The 17481-nt window shown below is 48.9% G+C and overlaps 1 protein-coding gene across 1 annotated transcript in view; it reads right to left on the minus strand.

Moving 5' to 3' along the window:
* IGDCC3 (immunoglobulin superfamily DCC subclass member 3) overlaps positions 1-17481 on the minus strand; it is a 460612-nt gene that overhangs the window by 371200 nt on the left and 71931 nt on the right. Inside the window, exon 2 of the mRNA XM_069625110.1 lies at positions 3760-4065. Coding sequence (XP_069481211.1) covers positions 3760-4065 — 306 coding nt within the window. The remainder of the gene's footprint in view (positions 1-3759; positions 4066-17481) is intronic.

The following is a 17481-nucleotide window of genomic DNA, read 5'->3' on the forward strand; positions in this document are numbered from 1 at the left end:
GACAAGGGAGAGATAACAACTCCGTCAAATTAATGTAGAGAAGGCAGCTGCCCCAGGATGAGGGAAAGATGAAAACTGCCCCAGAGGAATGTACAGCTGGAAACTGCCCTAGAACAAGGGGGAGACGGAAACTCCCAAAAAGGAATGTAGTGACGTAAACTGGCCCAGAACCAGGGAGCGACGGACACTCCCTCAAAGTAATGTACAGAAGGAGGCTGCCACAGGACAAGTGACAAACAAAAACTGCCTTAAAGGAACGTAGAGACTAAAACTGCCACAGAATAAGGGAAAAACAAAAACTGCCTTAAGGGAATGCAGAGCTGGAAACTGCCCCAGAACAAGGGAGGGACGGAAACTCCCTCAAAGGAATGTAGAGAAGGAAGCAGCCCCAGAACAAGTGAGAAACAAAAACGGGCTCAAACGAATTTAGAGACTAAAACTGCCCCAGAACAAGGGAGAGGCGAAAACGACCGCAAAGAAATGTAGAAAAGGCAGCTGCCCCAGAATAAGGGAAAGACATAAACTCCCTGAAAGGAATGTAGAGAAGGAAGTTGGCCCAGAACAAGGCAGACACAAAAACTCCCTCAAAGGAATTTAGAGACTAAAATTGCCCCAGAGCAAGGGAAACAAGAAACTTACCTCAAAGGAATGTAGAAAAGGCAGCTGCCCCAGAATAAGGGAAAGACAAGAACTGCCTCAAAGGAATGTACACCCAGAAAGTGCCCCAGGAGACAAGAGGGACAAAAAGTCCCTTAAACAAAGGGACAACTCTTTCAGCGAGTGGGGAACGGTGAGAAGAGCACCAGACTCTGGGAGAGAGGGTAATTGCCCCAAATGATGGGTCACAACTCTCCATAGGAATGCTGATTCAATAATTCTCCCTGAAGAAGTTTAGAGACCTAAGAACCCCCAAAGGAATTGAGACAGGAGAACTCCCTCAGGGAACGGGAAGAGATGAAAACTCCAGAGGAAGGACAGACACAGAATATATCCCCATGGCCACCTCTGCCTCATTGCAGCACGAGACATGCAGACCTCCTTTCCCCTAAACTCTACCTGCATTATATCTGTTTATTTTCAAGGGGAGGTGATGCAACTGACACCCCCCAGTGTCCTGCTGAAGCGCAAAGTGAAACATGCTATTAACTGCCTGCAGAAAGCTGTGGCAGTCACAGCACTAGCGAGAGGCAACCGAAGTGCACATGTAGCCATTTGCATGATGCATGCGAAGCACAGGGCCGGGGTTGGCGTGACCTACTGCAGCCCCCATCTAAAGCACAGGCATTATTCATTTGCCACCAAAGCCTCATAACTCTTCCACAATCATTGCTGGGCATCAGGATTGCGACTGTGCCATACACATGAGTGCAGTGCCCTCAACACTCCTGCGATGCCAGATATCATTCCTGTGCCCTCAATGCTCCTGCGATGCCAGATATCATTCCTGTGCCCTCAACACTCCTGCAATGCCAGATATCATTCCTGTGCCCTCAATGCTCCTGTGATGCCAGATATCATTCCTGTGCCCTCAACGCTCCTGAGATGCCAGATATCATTTCTGCCCTCAACACTCCTGCGGGACCGGATATCATTCCTGTGCCCTCAACACTCCTGCAGGGCCGGATATCATTCCTGTGCCCTCAACACTCCTGCGCGGACGGATATAATTTCTGTGCCCGCAACACTCCTGCGATGCCAGATATCATTCCTGTGCCCTTAATGCTCCTGTGATGCCAGATATCATTCCTGCGCCTTCAACGCTCCTGCAATGCCAGATATCATTCCTGCACCCTCAACACTCCTGCGATGCCAGATATCATTCCTGCGCCCTCAACACTCCTGCGATGCCATATTTCATTCCTGTGCCCTCAACACTCCTGCAGGGCCAGATATCATTCCTGTGCCCTTAACACTCCTGTGATGCCAGATATCATTCCTGTGCAAGACACGCCCCGACTTTACTCAAAGAACATTAGTGGGCGGGCACATCAGCATTTCTGTCTTCCTCTCCCCTGCTGAACTCCTGGCTGAAACTGCACTGGTCACCTGGCTACCCTCTGATCTCGGGCCTAGGTCCCCTCCCCCCTAGTTGCACTCCTGCACTGCCTCCCAGGCAATCCCTGCACGTGGGGACTGTTTCTGCATCCCTACAGTCTCCTACCAGCACTTGACACCTGATGTCTGCACTTACCCTTGCACTTGCCACCAGATGGCCCCCTCCTGCCTCCCCTCCCCTCTGCACTTTTCCTCTTACCGCTTCCCCTGCACTTGTGCCATCTCAATGTCACCTGGCCTAGTAAGATTGTTGTCTGTCTTCCCTCTGTTCCCCCTCCCTCGCCTCGTCGCGCCTTGAAACACTTGTGTATAAACGCGTCACAAATGCCATATCATATTAACCATCACATGTAATGTTCACTGTCTCTCGTCAACCAGATGTGTAACTAAGAACTGCCAATGTTGGGAGCTGCCAACATAACCTTGAATGAAGCCTGCTTACAAACTGCATGTACCAGCGCCTCGATGCCCGAGGGCTGTAGCGCGCTCTACAAATCCAAATAAATAAATAAATGAAATAAATATCATATCACAGGCACCATTCACTTACTGTGGATGACATTACTGCACGCAGGTGATCATTACTCTGCCACAGTCATTGCTTGCATCTCACAAGGAACCCTGTGTAACAAGCCCCACTGCGGTTCCTCTGACATCCTTACTGTACAAATACACAATGGCTGTTTCCGAACATCAGGACTGTGCCACACACGTCATTATGTTTCGACAGAAGACACAACTGTCCAAGACAACAATATGGTTCCACAGACAATTGAGGCAACAAATGTATCACAAGTCCACCACCATAATTTCCTTCTCAAAACATAAAGAGTGTGTTAAGACATGAAGCCTGTGCCATGGAAACCATCTTGACGCCTCTTTCATTATTGGGCTTCAATCAAAATGATCGTGCCACCATCATTACTTTGGTACAACGTTGTTACATCGCCAGGCTTTTTTTCACTGAGTTTTTCGCTGAAAGTTTTCGGCCGAAAAAAAGAAATGAAAAATATGGGGGGAGGGAGGGTAAGGGGATAGAAGGAGTGTGGGGGATAGGGACTTGATAATAGGGAAGGGAGGACTTAGGGGAGCACCAAATAAAAAATAACAATTCGGCAAATACGCAGCGAAAGAAACTGCCGATCTAAGAACACAGAACCATTATTTTGTCACAGACATCCTTATTGGTCATGGATATTGTTAGTTTGCACACACATAATTGCTGTGCCAGTGACATCATCTGTGCCAGAATAGTTGTTATGTGCCAAGGACATCATTTCTCTCGAGAGGATAGCTCAGGGGCAACGCAACAGAGAGCAACACAGGTTCAATCCCCGGGTCCGCATTTAGAAACCTCTGCATACAAAGTGTGTTATAAATAACCAATTACAATTCTGATTCGTGTACCATGGTATAAAAATACTGTTCCAATGTATTCCCCTTTAAAATAAAAAAAGCCATGCTCAAACAGAAAGTCCAGCAGGAACAGGCTCTGACATACTCAGTTCACATGTATCATGCTGATATGTCAGAAATCACATTGAGCAAAAAACAGACATGGCCTCCCAGGGTCATACATGGACCGCCATCGAGGGACACAGACTGACAGAGGCGGGAGAAGAACTACCAGTACTCACAGCTATTCTTTACAATGAAAATATTCTGGTTCTTTACGATTCAGAAATGAGAGTATATGGTACTCACAGGCAGCTTGAACCTTGGCCCGGCGGCTCACCACAGATCCAAAGCGGTTCTGGGCCAGGCAGTCGTACTCGCCCTCGTCTGAGGATCCATCCATGTGCACCTTCTGGAAGCGGGCTACCTGTAGAGAGCCGTTGCCCAGTATGGCCGCGTATCCACCGTCCACCAGTGGCAATCCATTCCTCCGCCATGAGATTGCAACGGGCGGCGTGCCTTCGACGAGACAGTTCAAGAGTAGTGGTTGGTCCAGTACTGCCACATCATCGCTGGGCTCCACCGCAAACGCCAACTCCGCTGAACAGCCCCGCTCTATGGACAGAATAAAGAGTACAATATAACAGCAAGTAGGTATGAATGGCAAACAGCCGCTACCACCAGCAAGACTACTGCAAGACACCTTATTATATTGTCAGCAATTCACAAAACATCCCGCATGGTGACGAGGCAGAAAAAGCGATGGGGCAACCAGTCAGCTACTTGAGCAGTTGCATGTCAACATTTACAAGATAGCTATTGTTACCTCTTGGATAATCTGCTCTTTTGGACCGGGAAAGGCAGGGACGTCATTTGAGGGTCGGCAGGTGTCGCACTTGCGACCCATGAAGTTTCCCTTTCTATCCCCACAAAAAATATATATATTTTTTTTTTTTAAATTGAAGCTCCTGGGCTGTGGCCAGTGCCATGTGGCTCTTTGTTTCTGGAGTGGCTGGCTTTCTTATTCAGACTTCTTGAAAAAACAGTGGGTTCTACAAAAAGAAATAATAGGAATAACAAATAATTTGTCTTTCTGGAATTCTATACAATAATTGCTAGACTCATTAAAGGTTTATTCCAGGCACACTTCAGGGGGTGAGTCACTGATTTAGTCTGTTCTTAAACACCTCGAATTCACAATGCAGACAAAAACGTCCAAAAAGCATTTAGAGTAGACCAAGCATCCATTTCAGACTATGGCCCTCATTACGACCCTGGCGGAAAGTGACTGACCGGACCGCCACAGCGTAAATAGCGTTTCCGCCATTGCACGATGGAGCAAAGTGCGGCCCATTCCGACCCATCGGGCACGAGCACCACGCCATGGCGGAAGTGCAAAGTCCGCGATGGCGGAAATGACCCCAAAACGGCCCACACCGCCGCCGTACGGCGCCCTAGGTGCAATACCGCCACCCATCTTAGCGGACACCGCAGTGAGCGCCAACCGGAAAGTACGGTGACCGTAAATATATGGAAACGGAAGTAAAAACATGGTCCCGGAACGGGAAACATCACGCCGTACACCTATAAAACCACAAAATCCACACAACCACTAAAAACACTACCCTGAGACACATCCCAACCCGTCATCCACCCTAGTGAAACCAAGAAAAATGGGAAAAGTAGCGAAGAAAGCGTGCGACCGCAAGCGGCAGGTCCACTTCTCCCGCGAGGAACTCACCGTGCTCACAGAGACCCTCCAGGAGAATGCTGCCGCCGTCTTCTCCACGCAAATGACCAGGACGGCACTTGCGAACAAGAAGGCCATATGGGCCCTGGTGGCACAGCGGGTAAGTGCGGTGGGGACCGCACCCCGCAACCCAGAGCAATGCAGAAAGCGATGGGACGACCTGCGGATACGCGTCCGTAGCATACTTTCTGCCAACCGCAACATTGCCACAGCCACCGGGGGAGGATCGGAATCACCCATCAAGTTGACCCCCTGGGAAGAAATCTGTGCCTCCACCATTGGAATGGAGAGTATAGAGGGAGTCGGAGGGATGGAGAAAGGAGTGCAGACATCCGAAGAATCCGGTAGGTGGCCCAAATAAAACCATGCCAAATCCACAATGTCCAATCATGTGAATCACCATGTGTCCACATAGCGCAACAGTAACACATGTCCAGGAGAACGTCCACACACATTGGCCTGACAGCGCACTTTAAAACTCACAATAAATACATAAATAATTAAAAACCCCAAAAACACCCTCTACACGTGCAGCAGGCACACCCTAACTGCAGGCTGCCAAACAACTGCACCCTCACTCCACACACAAATGAAAGCACCTCCAAGGCCCCGACCCAAATCACCCTCAGGTACCACCCCAATGCATGTGATACATTGCCATTCCAATTCCCACAGACCCATTAATAACCCTCGCCCTCCTTTACTCCACCACAGGGTCCGATCCAAACGACGAGCTTCAGGACACCCCTACCAGCACACCTGCAAAGAGGGCCAAGACCAACGGCCAAAGACCCTCCACCTCAGCTGCACGCATCAAGACACGGCAGCAGCACAAATCAAGTGGCAGCACAGAGGAGGGAACTCCAACAGGCACCCCAGCAGCCAGCATGCCCACAACAGCACCACCACAGGTCCCCCCAATGGATGCCACAGAAGGCACTGCCTCTGGTGGCAGCAGCACCATAGGTGACACTCCATTAATGGCAGCATGCTCCGACACAGAAGACGGGGATGTCGAAGTCAGATCCATCCATGACCTGTCCCAATCCCCCTGTCTGTTCCATCCCGTACACCATGAGGATACCACGCAGGGGCACCCACAAGACGACGACTGGCCATCCCCCACAAGCCCTGTGGCAGGGCAACATGAGGCGAACAGCCACTCTGTGACACCACCGCAAATGGCCATGGCCCAGCAGAGGCAACAGTCCCTCGACCAGTTAATCGTGCAACAGCAGCAACTGGCCACGCTCCTCAAGGACCATGCCGATCAATGTGGGGGCACTAAGGCAGACATAGAAACATCAACTGAGACACTTAGGGCAGAACTGGAGAGAAGTACAGAGACACTAAGGGCACAAATGGAGAGTAGCACCGAGAGCCTGAGAGTCCAAATGGAGAGTAGCACCGAGAGCCTGAGAGTCCAAATGGAGAGAAGCACCGAGAGCCTGAGGGGGAACTGCATGCGACGTCCAAAGACGTATGTGCCGAACTTGCCGCAGTGCGCCATGTGCTCACTGAGCTCTCACAAACCCTTAGGGACATGCATGGACGTGAGCAGGCAGAGACATCATCCGTTGCAAGTTCCGTCCAGGGCAGCCCCCAACGTAGATCTGGGAGGAACCTGCGCTCCACAGGCAGGGGTGCCCCTGATACCCGCAGAGGGGGCTTGCAATAGCGACTGCCCACTGACAATGAGCATCTTTGGACACTGGTGTTCGGGGGGGAGGTAGGAGGGTGGAGGGGGTGTGTTGGGCTCACTTGGGTGGCGGGTCGATAGGGTGTTCAACATGATATCACAAATGCCATAAACAATGCACGATCAACCAATGAGATGTGTGGACATTGATCTTTGTGTACGAGGCCATCATAGGCGTACAGTCCATATTGTGCATGTACCAGACACACACAGTGCCACGAGTCCCGTGTCCATGTATCAGCCACCAGGCGTGAGTGCTAGAAGCATGCATCTATGAGATGCTGACGAATGTCACGGCCCTCCTGTGCCTCGCAGACTCCTTGAGGTGCTGCCACATCCCCACCCTCATCATGACCATCTTCAGGTGCTTGCAGTTCTGCGTCAGGGGGCATGGGCACATTTCTACGTACGCACATGTTGTGTAGCATGACACATGCCATCACCATCTTTGCAACCTTCACATGGCGGTACAGGAGTGCCCCGCCAGACCTGCTGAGGCACCGGAAACGAGTCTTCAGTAGGCCGAATGCCTGTTCAATGACTACACGGGTACGTGAGTGGGCATGGTTGTAGTCCTCCTCATGCTGGTCCCGTGGGTTCCGGACTGGTGTGAGGAGCCATCTCTTCAGTGGATATCCGGCATCACCTGTATGTGGACGATAAACGAATAATGTGGAATGCCATTGCTACGTACGCACCCCCCCCCCCTTCCTGCCAGGTCATTGCCGCATCACATACCCCACATCAGCATGCATGAAATGAGACTCACCGAGTAGCCAGGATCTGTTCCCTGCGTGTCGCTCCATGTAGCGTGGTATTGTTGAGTTCCTCAAGACCATAGAATCATGGGTTGATCCAGGGAATCGGGCACAACAATGTGTAATGATCCTGTTGGAGTCACACACCATTTGTACATTCAGTGAATGAAATTGTTTTCGGTTGCGGTACTGGGCCTCCATGGCATGTGGGACGACCAATTCCACATGGGTGCAGTCGATGGCACCAATGCAACCCGGTATGCCGGCAAGTGCATGGAATCCCACTTTTGTGTTGGTAACTTCCTGCTCCGAGCGTGGTAGAGAGATGTAGTCGTCTGCGTGCTGCAGGAGGGCATCGAGCACTTGCAATAGTGTCCGTGAGAACAGTGGCTGTGAGATGCCATGCAACTGTCCGACTGTGTGCTGGTAGGTGCCTGTGGCCAGGAAGTGGAGTACAGACACCACCTTCAGTAGGGGTGGGATGGCGGTTGGGCTATCTATCATGCTGACAAGGTCAGCCTGTGTCATGTCCACAATGGCGGCTATGGTGTCCCGGTCCAAACGGTAGAGGGTGTGGATCTGCTCATCAGTGAGGTTGAACGGATCTGCTCGGAGGCGTGGGATTGCGGGCTGCCTGCGTGGTGGTAGTGGCTGTGCTGGCGGCCCTTGCTGGCCCTGCCTTGCCCTCCTCCTCCTCCTGCGTCTCCTCCGTGCGGCCGGTTGTAGTTGGTGTTCGTCTTCTTCTTGGAGTTGGAGTACTTGCAGTGCTATCAGGTCCCCCAGGGCCAACATCGCGAGTCCTGCCGGTAGCATTTCGGAGTGGGTGTGGTTGTGGGAGGAGACTGGGTGTGCTATTTATGTGTTTTCAGGCTGTATGGCCTCCACCTGTGGTGATTCATTCCACCTGTGCAAGCTGCTCTCCCCTTTGGGCGAGCACGTCCCGCACACAACGCTGCAATTCGAGGAATGGCATCTTACTATTACAATCATGTATTTGTACCCGATGGCAGTGTAACATTGGTTGATATGTTCATTCGGCTATGGTCCCATTGTTTCACATACTATCTTAGCAGTCGCGAACAGACTTGTGAAGGGTCAGTGGAACGTAGTACTCGAGTAACGGTGGACCCTCATGCATCACTGTACCGAGTTTCAACGACGGGCGGGGCGTCCCATTTGTGAGTGAAGGCAGTTGCCATTTTCACACACAGCCGCACTAGATGGATTAATTTGTGATTTCAAGCGGCCACAGATGCCTTTTCGACGTGATGTTGCAAATGAGGAATTCGAAGGGCGGCGCTTTCGGTTTTCAGCTAGCGGCGAGGAGATGCCCACAGGTCTGACTGCAAATATAACGTTCTATTGTTCAATGTCCTTGGGACAGGGGCCATGGCGAGGATGCAATGATTGATATGAATAGTTTGGGATGCGCAATAGCGGAGTGGACGATGAGGCCGGACGTTCCCAAATACATGTTACTTCACAACACTGGAATTACGGGCTGGGGCACAGTGGATTATGCAGGCTGCATAACGCACAGACTCAATGGAATTTTCACATGTTATGTGAGTATGGAAACAGGCGTTATCATTACGGGATGAGGGAATGATGAATGGATGCATGGACAGATGATTTGATACAGAGTTTGCCATGTACAGGGCTTCTTGGAATCTGTCCGCCTCCCCTGCGCTATGTGATGCAGGGCTGCCATAGTGGGACCATCGTCTATCTGGCCTTGTTGAGCCCTCCCTGTCTCGACGCGCCTTCAGACACTTGTGTCCATGCACGTTACCAATCCCATCTGATGGATTCTGTTTTAACAGACGCATGCACAGGTACACTCGTTTGTGATGGTGTTTTCACCTCGATATAGATAGTTATGAGTCGCAAGTGGTTTTTGGGTGGTGATGATCCTTTGGAGTGGGCTAGCATGCATATGGCTGTGGATTTGGTGTGATCATTGAAGTGAGTTATTCTAATGTAGTTCTGATGGCCATTTTATTCTTTTTCTTTTCATTTGGTTGACAGGTATCTCCTCCCCTTTTGCCACTGCCATCTGTATGCCACTCCTGCAGATGGATTTTACTCCCGACACCTGCTGCTTCGTGTTAATCAGTGGAGCAGCATTACGATCTTATGGGACGATCGCCAATGGGCCACATGCCCTTACGCAGTACTAGTGGCTCGGAGCAACATTTCGGCCTTTCAGCTGGACTAGTGCCTCCCCATTGGGTCGGCCCTGCGGTTCTGGGCGCTTCCATGTTGCCTTTTCGTACGAGAATGTGGCCCTGTGTACCATGAAGGAACAGGGCATCACACAAGAAGTAGCTGGTCATTTATTGCGGATGCAGCCCACAATGGTGAAATGTGTTTTGGAGTTCATGGCCTAATGGCTGTATGGGCTTGGTGAATTTGTTGTGCATTAAATTTCTATTCTGATATGGGCCGTGTAGCGTTCTTCTTTGCAAGTGATGTGGCATATTCCTATTTGGGGAGCGATGTATTGTGAGGAGATCTGCATTGGGTTCCAGCTTCGGAGTATAGTTGCGTGGTACTGTGCTGGGCTCGTTTGCCTACGAAGCCCAGTGAGGTCAGGGATAAGGGCTGCCAATATGACTGTTTGAATGATGTCATGCTCAGGGGCGGGGGATTAGGTTTTGTGTAACAGATGCCGGTCAGCCAGGTGGATTGGTGGAATGATGTGATTTTCTGAATATTGCTGGTCACAGGTGCCTGTGTTTGCGTGCGTTTCTTGGTGGGAGACTAAGGTCATGTCCATTGGAATAGCTTCTGTATTCGTGCCATCTGTGCCCTGCAGCTCCCATTGGCCCCTCTTGAGATTCTTTTGTTCGTTGGCATGCATGGGTGACTTGTACATTTCACTGGTTGCATTGTGACTTCATTGCACCTACGGGGAGTTGTACAATGTGGCCAGGGAGCGGTGTACAGGCACTCAGTGGGGCCGTTTACGGTTGGTTCGCGATGCCGTACTTCTCACCATGGCGGAATGGTACTTTCCGCCGTGCTTGATGGCGTTAGGTGCATGTCCGCTAGGGTCAGAATTTGCGTACCGTTGCGCCATGGTGGTATTTACGGTTTGGCATGGCGCGCGTGCGCGTACTTGGTGCAGTTAGCGTTGGCGTTCACTACGGTGTCGCTAATGGCATCGTACTTTGCGGTGACGGGTCATAATCGCACCGAGCGCTATTCGATGGCGGTATTGCATTTCCGCCATCGTTTTTCGATTTCCGCCAGGGTCGTAATGAGGCCCATATGTCTTTTGCTTTTTGCAAGTTGCAGTTATAGCATGTTTTTTCCGCCGTTGTCTCTGTTCGGATCATCATAAAACATTGCATCTCGGTGTCATTCGTCACAAAATCCTATTGCCTAAAAGCTTGTGCACAGTGTAGGGATGTTTGACCATAGCATATAAAGTGGCCCTTGATTTCATTGTGCCACAATTAATGCTTTGTTGTAATGTGTCCATCTTTCCTATCTCGCTGGCATGCTGTTCAGGATGTTTGTTGGCCTCTATAATTCTGGTACGACGTCCTTTCGTCGCAGGATGTTTTTTTGCAGGGTTTTTGAACTGGCCTGCTGTCAAATCTCAGTTACCAGTTTAGTGGTATCCACTAGAGAGTGTAATTTGCTTTCTGATTTTGAGAACATTCAGACATGTAATTCTTCATTTTACTATAACTCGTGATATAGCTCTAGCTGGAAAATTAGCTCAGTGGCTTGAGCTCTCGCTGCAGCAATGTGTATGTGATCTGCAGGTTGTAGGTTCGAATGCCAGCAAGGCTAACTTAGCCTTTCATCCTTCTGAAGTTGATAAATGAGTACCCAACATAGGTTGGGTGATATAGTATGTGTATTTGTTCTATATAAAGCGCTTAAGCGTAAGTGCTATTTAATAGCACATCATTATCATTTGGCTTTGGACGTCTGCTTGCATTCACAGTAATTTGGTAATATGGGCCTATACACACTGATATTAGCGATACATATGGTGATCCATTCTTCTATGAAATGTATATCACATTGCAGTGATATCGTAACCATATATTTCGTAGTGTACTTGGGAACAATGCTATGTGATGCCACTTCCTGTTTTGTCAATGGGTTAAAGGTTGTGTTCCATTGTTTACTGTGATGTCACTTCCGGGTGGGTCAAATTACATCACTTCCTGTGATGTCATCAGAGGTCAAGGGTCGTGTGATGCTGGCTTAAATTCCAGCCTTTCATAGTAGCAACAATGATAATCTGATCACAGCTGATTTTGGAACCAATTACATCACTTATTACAGCAGAATGATCAATACTTTTTTCAATATATAGCTTTTGGTTTCACATCATTTATTTTTTTCGCCTGTATAACACTGTAAATAGCTGATTTTACTATCTGCCAACTCCATAGCACTCATGAAATCAGCCTTTGGCGGAGAAAATCAAATCCCACCTTGGGCCGACAGAAAATCTAACTTGTGAGTCGCAGGTTGAACACATTTCTGCAGCAGATGTGTTAAAGCCTCACATTTCCAACAATTATGACTAATGAGAGTTATACAAAAAGTACAAACCTTTTTACCCTCATTTCATATCCGCTGCAAGAATCTACGCCACCACAGGTAAAGTGTTTTAAGTGCTTCCCTAACCGAAAGTGGCGTCTGCCTTATACGTTGCAGGCCGCGTCCCTGTAGCCAAGATGGCGGCTGACCTCAGGAGACTTGAATGTAGAATGTGCCTTCTCTGTGCAGTGTACGGAGAGAGCAAGCTTTGTCGCAGAAGGGAGACGCGGTAGAGAGGAGACCCATCAGGAGCCGCAGGGGACGCACGCAAGCCGTGATTCTGTCACGTGACCTGAGCAGAGTCTCAAACAGATTGGCACACTGAAGCAGTCTTGAGTTTGGCAAAATATTAAGGCAAGGCATGGAACAGTTTGGCGGCTGGGTGTCAAGAGAGGGCCCAATGGAGTGGACTGAAGCTAGAACTGGTGTTGGGGACCTGTGAGGGCGCACCGCTGCTAAATCGAGGCATGCAGAGGATGTCATTAGCAGCAGCCATGATGAGGAGTGCAGTAGGTGAGTGGTAGACATTGAAAGGCTCTATCAGCAACAAGCGTGCGGAAGCCATCTTGGAGTCAGGCATGGTTCATGTGTCCTTGTGACAGCAAATGTGAAGGAGACTTCATAATAAAATTGACTTTTTTCTCAAACAACCCATTTGACTAGGTGAATTTAGGACACCCTATTTTGGGGGAGTAAAATATCTCAGGTTAAAGGAATGGAAAGTCAGACTAGCTCCTTCCCAGCTGCGGCAGCGCACTGATTATTCCCGTACTATAGCTGCTTCTTCCACACGTGACCCAGTTATGGGCGCATTATATAATATTGAACAATAATTGCATGGCTTGTTGGAAGGCACATTTCGCACGCTAAATGATGGTTACACAGCTAGAAGGGGAAACGAACACCCTTGAGGGAGAAGTAACAGGTCGTCGCTGCTACAAGGTCAACAAAGTTGGAAGACTGCGGCAAAAAAAAAGAAAGCATTCCATTTTTAGTTTGGGCCATTCGGTGGCAGAGCCTCCTAGAAGCCGAAACTATTGAGTACAGATAGGGAGAAATGGCATATGAGGAGAAACAGAAAAGCTAGAAGCTGATGTTTGCCCACCCATTGACTGCCCATGGCCATTCTAATCCGAATGGCAATTCCCACCCAGTTCCTGCCCCTCCCCACCCAAAACACCTCTTCATGGGAACTCTTTCAGTTCACTTTATTCAAGCCTTGCCATCAAACTTTGCACCCAAGTGTCTGCCACTGTTTTTTCACAGCAGTCCTCTGAGTGTTAATGACTAAATTGGAACTGCAAAGAGGCTACCAGTGTAATAAAAGCGTCTTAACGAGGGCTGCCTTTGGCCACTGTATTTATAAGCACTGTGATGCCCTTCACTGAAATCCTGTTAACAAAAGCACTGGCAAAGCCAACAGTTTTTGCTTGTGTATAAGTAATAAGCATTTGCCAGGCATTGCTATTAAATGACCAGATACTCGCACCATTTTGCAGCTACTACCATCGATGGCCAGTTTATACCACTACGGCAGTGTCGGAAAACGCCTTTCCCATGCCCACACAAAAGCACAAACTGTTGGCATTGCCAATGCTTGTTTTAAATTGGAGCTGACAGGACCAAAACATAGGGCTGGTAAAGACATGAGAAAGCAGATGGGAACCTTTTCATTGATAGCTGGATTGCATTTTCGTTCTTGGGGCTAGACCCGCTATGTATACGTTTGTAAGTGTTTATAGGTATTCATACAGGGCAAAGCTAGCCAGCGAGGAACATAGTCCTGTATAGAGCAGTTTCAAAGAGGGGGAGAGTAGGCAGGCTGAGAAATATATCACTCGTCCAGGGAGGGTGAAATAGAATTGGGGAGAAGGGGGTTCAAGTTCGGTGATGAGTTCTTTGGAGAGTCGAATTTTCAGTTGTTTCCCGGTGTGTAGGATGGAGTGGTCTCACCGGGATTACCATGAAATGATCGGGGAAAAAATACCTAATGAGAAATGACTAAATATCTTTGGGTCACATTTTTTTATAATGTGGGGGGAGATCCCCTGAGACTCCCCCCCACACTTCCCCCTACGTTCACCTATTCCCTAACCCCAGCCCCAATCTATATATTAATACAAATGTACAAAAATCCCTAACAAATTCGATCTAAACACGAGACCTGAAATCCACGGTATTGGGATTTATCTGTGGGGGGGGGGGAACAGGCCGGAATATCGTGGGAAAAGTTGGTTATGCCTTTGAATGTGGGCGGTCTAGCACTGCCAGATTCTGAAACCTATTATGATGCGGCTCAGGCAAGCTTCCTCCTTTACTGGTTTTGGGGCCAGGCGGACAGGAGGCATGTCGATGTGGAGTTGGCGTTGGCGGCACCACTCCTTGTGCGCTCAGTTATCCTGACAGCCTCTGGTAGATCCTCCAGGGCAAAAAACATGGTGGAGCTGACCTGCAGGGCGTGGTCTCGAATTGAGCGCAAACACAAAGGGGAGGTCATTTGCACCCCGGACTTGCTGGTTATTTATATTCCCGGAATATCACTAACCAGGGAAACAAGTTATGTTGCCTTCATGGGATGAGTGGGAGTGACCTGCTCTTGGGATCTTTTCCCAAAAAGGCCAATTCATCACACTGGAAGCAATGCAGAATAGAGGAGAACTCACATCTCTGGACGTGTTTTTATACTTCAGGCTGAGAAATTCAACAAAACAGGCGTTCTCGACCTTCCCCAGAGAACCGCCAGTAGCCCTGATCCTTGATAAAATGCTCAACAGAGATTGCAATGTGAGAGTGGTCTCCGCCATATACGGCATGAGTCTTAATACCAAGGTAAAAGTAGGCACCTCCTCTCGAATGAAATGGGAGATCTCGTTGGGGCAGGAAATATCCAAAGAAACTTGGAAATACTGCTGCGCAGAGACCAAGAGAGTGGCTTTCAATGCCAGACTCTAATTAATTAACTTTAAATGCCTACACCAATTCTACTACACGCCGGCCCAGCTACATAGGTTCTTTCCAGACACCCCACAGACCTGCACAAGATGCAGTGGTATGACCGCTGATTTCCTACATCTTGCATGGAAATACCCATAAGTCTTGGTTTTATGGGAGGGGTCTTTGAGGTACTCAGCACAATAATAGGAGAGACTAGACCCGAACCCGATAACCGCGTTGTTGGGTCACACCAGGTCTATCCCCAGAGGCAGGAGGAAGCTACTGGGACTGCTCCTACTCTTGGCCAAGAGGAGGGTAGCGATGTCATGGGGAGGAGCTACGCTCGATCAATGGCAAAATGATGCCCTGTATTGTAAAGACATGGAGACAGGATATGGCAGACTACTGTACAACCAAACCATTGGGGCCCGTACATCCCCTATCTGATCACACAGTCCCATAACACGACGGGAGGCCCTGACACAGATCCAAAATAAGGCGAATGCTGACATTATTGTGTAAACTATCAACCAATGGGATGTATACAATAATTCAATGCAAGAAACCTACCGGAATACTTGTACACCCAACTCATTGCAACTCAACACATTGGGATACGGACTGAGGCTGGAAATTATCCAATGAACTGTACTAGGAACAATTTACTCAGACTTACTGTGCTGTCTTGGTATTGTTTTTGTTTTTATGCTTGTGTTATGCCAGCACCTTCTGCTGGTTATGTTGAAAAATGACCAATAAATATAATTTCAAAAATATGTGATCAAGAAATTCGGTAATTTCTCATTAGGTAATGTTGCATTCGATTATTTCTTTGGATACCGTCTCGCCGTATATGTTCCAGTGGGTGGTTAAATAGTCGTGGCAGCAAGAGGCTTGTTCGCAGGTGATCTCTTTGGCGCATTTCTTGGTTTCCAGCCTGCCGGTCATAGCGCCGTCTGTTGCGTCAACTTCCCAACACCTTGGGTTCCTCTCTCAGGCCTGGTGCTTAGATAGTTGGCCTTTCTTTGGAGCTGATTTAGGCAGAATTGTGGGTGGTGCTGGCAGATAGGGGACCTGGTGTAGCTTCCTGAAGATCACTTTCGATCTGGCTGAATTTCTTTGCACCAGTGATGAGCCGAACTGTCACTAGAAAGATGGCTTTCTGGGGTGCCTGGATGGAGGCTGTGAAGCTTGTGGGGGGGTGAGGGGGTTCAAGGGGAGGGCTGCAAAAGCTGGACTTTGTGGAGAAGGCAAGTTGATAGAGGGCAGTTTGTGTCGTCGTGATGACTTGGGTCTTGAATGTGTGATTGCTCTAGAGCACCAAACCTAGGCACTGTGCAAGGGGTGTTAACTGTTGTGAGACCGAACTGGAGGCTCTCAATAACTTTAACAGGGTGGGGTGATTGGAACATGCGTTAGGTAAACGGACCGGAAAACCTAACCTACAAAAAGGTATTAGAACCCATGTCAGCTTACCGAATCTGCCATTCTCGAAAAGCAAGTTCACGAAGGAAACTTGGCAAGCTGATCCCTAGTTCTGTTTCACTGCATTGCATTAGCTGTGTGCTGTTGTGTGGCTGTGGGCCTTCATAGGCACGAAGGGCTGCTTTTCGATGCAGCTGTTTTTTACCTGGAGACACCTTAAGCCTGCACACCTCACTAGTCTGCAGAACCCCCAGAAACCCTCCTATGCCCCTAACTCCTTGCTCAACTTCCCCCTCGAGCCTGTCGTAATCACCTGTCCATATGCCTTACTTGTGATTGCCGCAACAGCATCTTACCCATTCCTGCTTCTACCATTAATTTCCAATATGGCTCACGTTTCGTGAGCAGGAAGTTGAAGAGCGTTCCTCCGGAACTGACAGAGTATTTGGGTGAGGAAGCCCTTTTTTTCTCCAATAGCTTGGACTTACCTTTTCATTTGGACCGAAAGAATGTTTTCGGAGATGTTTTGAACTTCAGAAGCTGGTTCTCCAGTGACAATGTTTTATTGTGGTCATTTCCTGAATTAGTTTTAAGAAGAACGAGATTAAATGTTAAATGTTAAAGGTGTATAAACCACGCACCGTCACCAACGGAATTGGTCCCAAGGCGGTCTGGCAGATCTGTAAAACAAGAAGGCGGGTGGGTTTGGCTAGTCGGTTGAAAAGGGAGCAGGAAAGCGAGAGGTGTTGTGTGCTGTTGGCGGCTCCAGTTCAGTTTTCACCGTTCGTGGAGCTTTGGTGCGAGTATTTGGACGATGCGAGACCTTGTGTGCTGTTGGTGTGGTTTATGGGTTGTTTGTTTGTTGTTGCAGTGTGGTGAAGTGCGTGTGGTTTGCT

This window comes from Ambystoma mexicanum, chromosome 11, assembly GCF_040938575.1.
Source record: "Ambystoma mexicanum isolate Mex_15411 chromosome 11, UKY_AmexF1_1, whole genome shotgun sequence".
Classification (NCBI taxonomy): Eukaryota; Metazoa; Chordata; class Amphibia; order Caudata; family Ambystomatidae; genus Ambystoma; species Ambystoma mexicanum.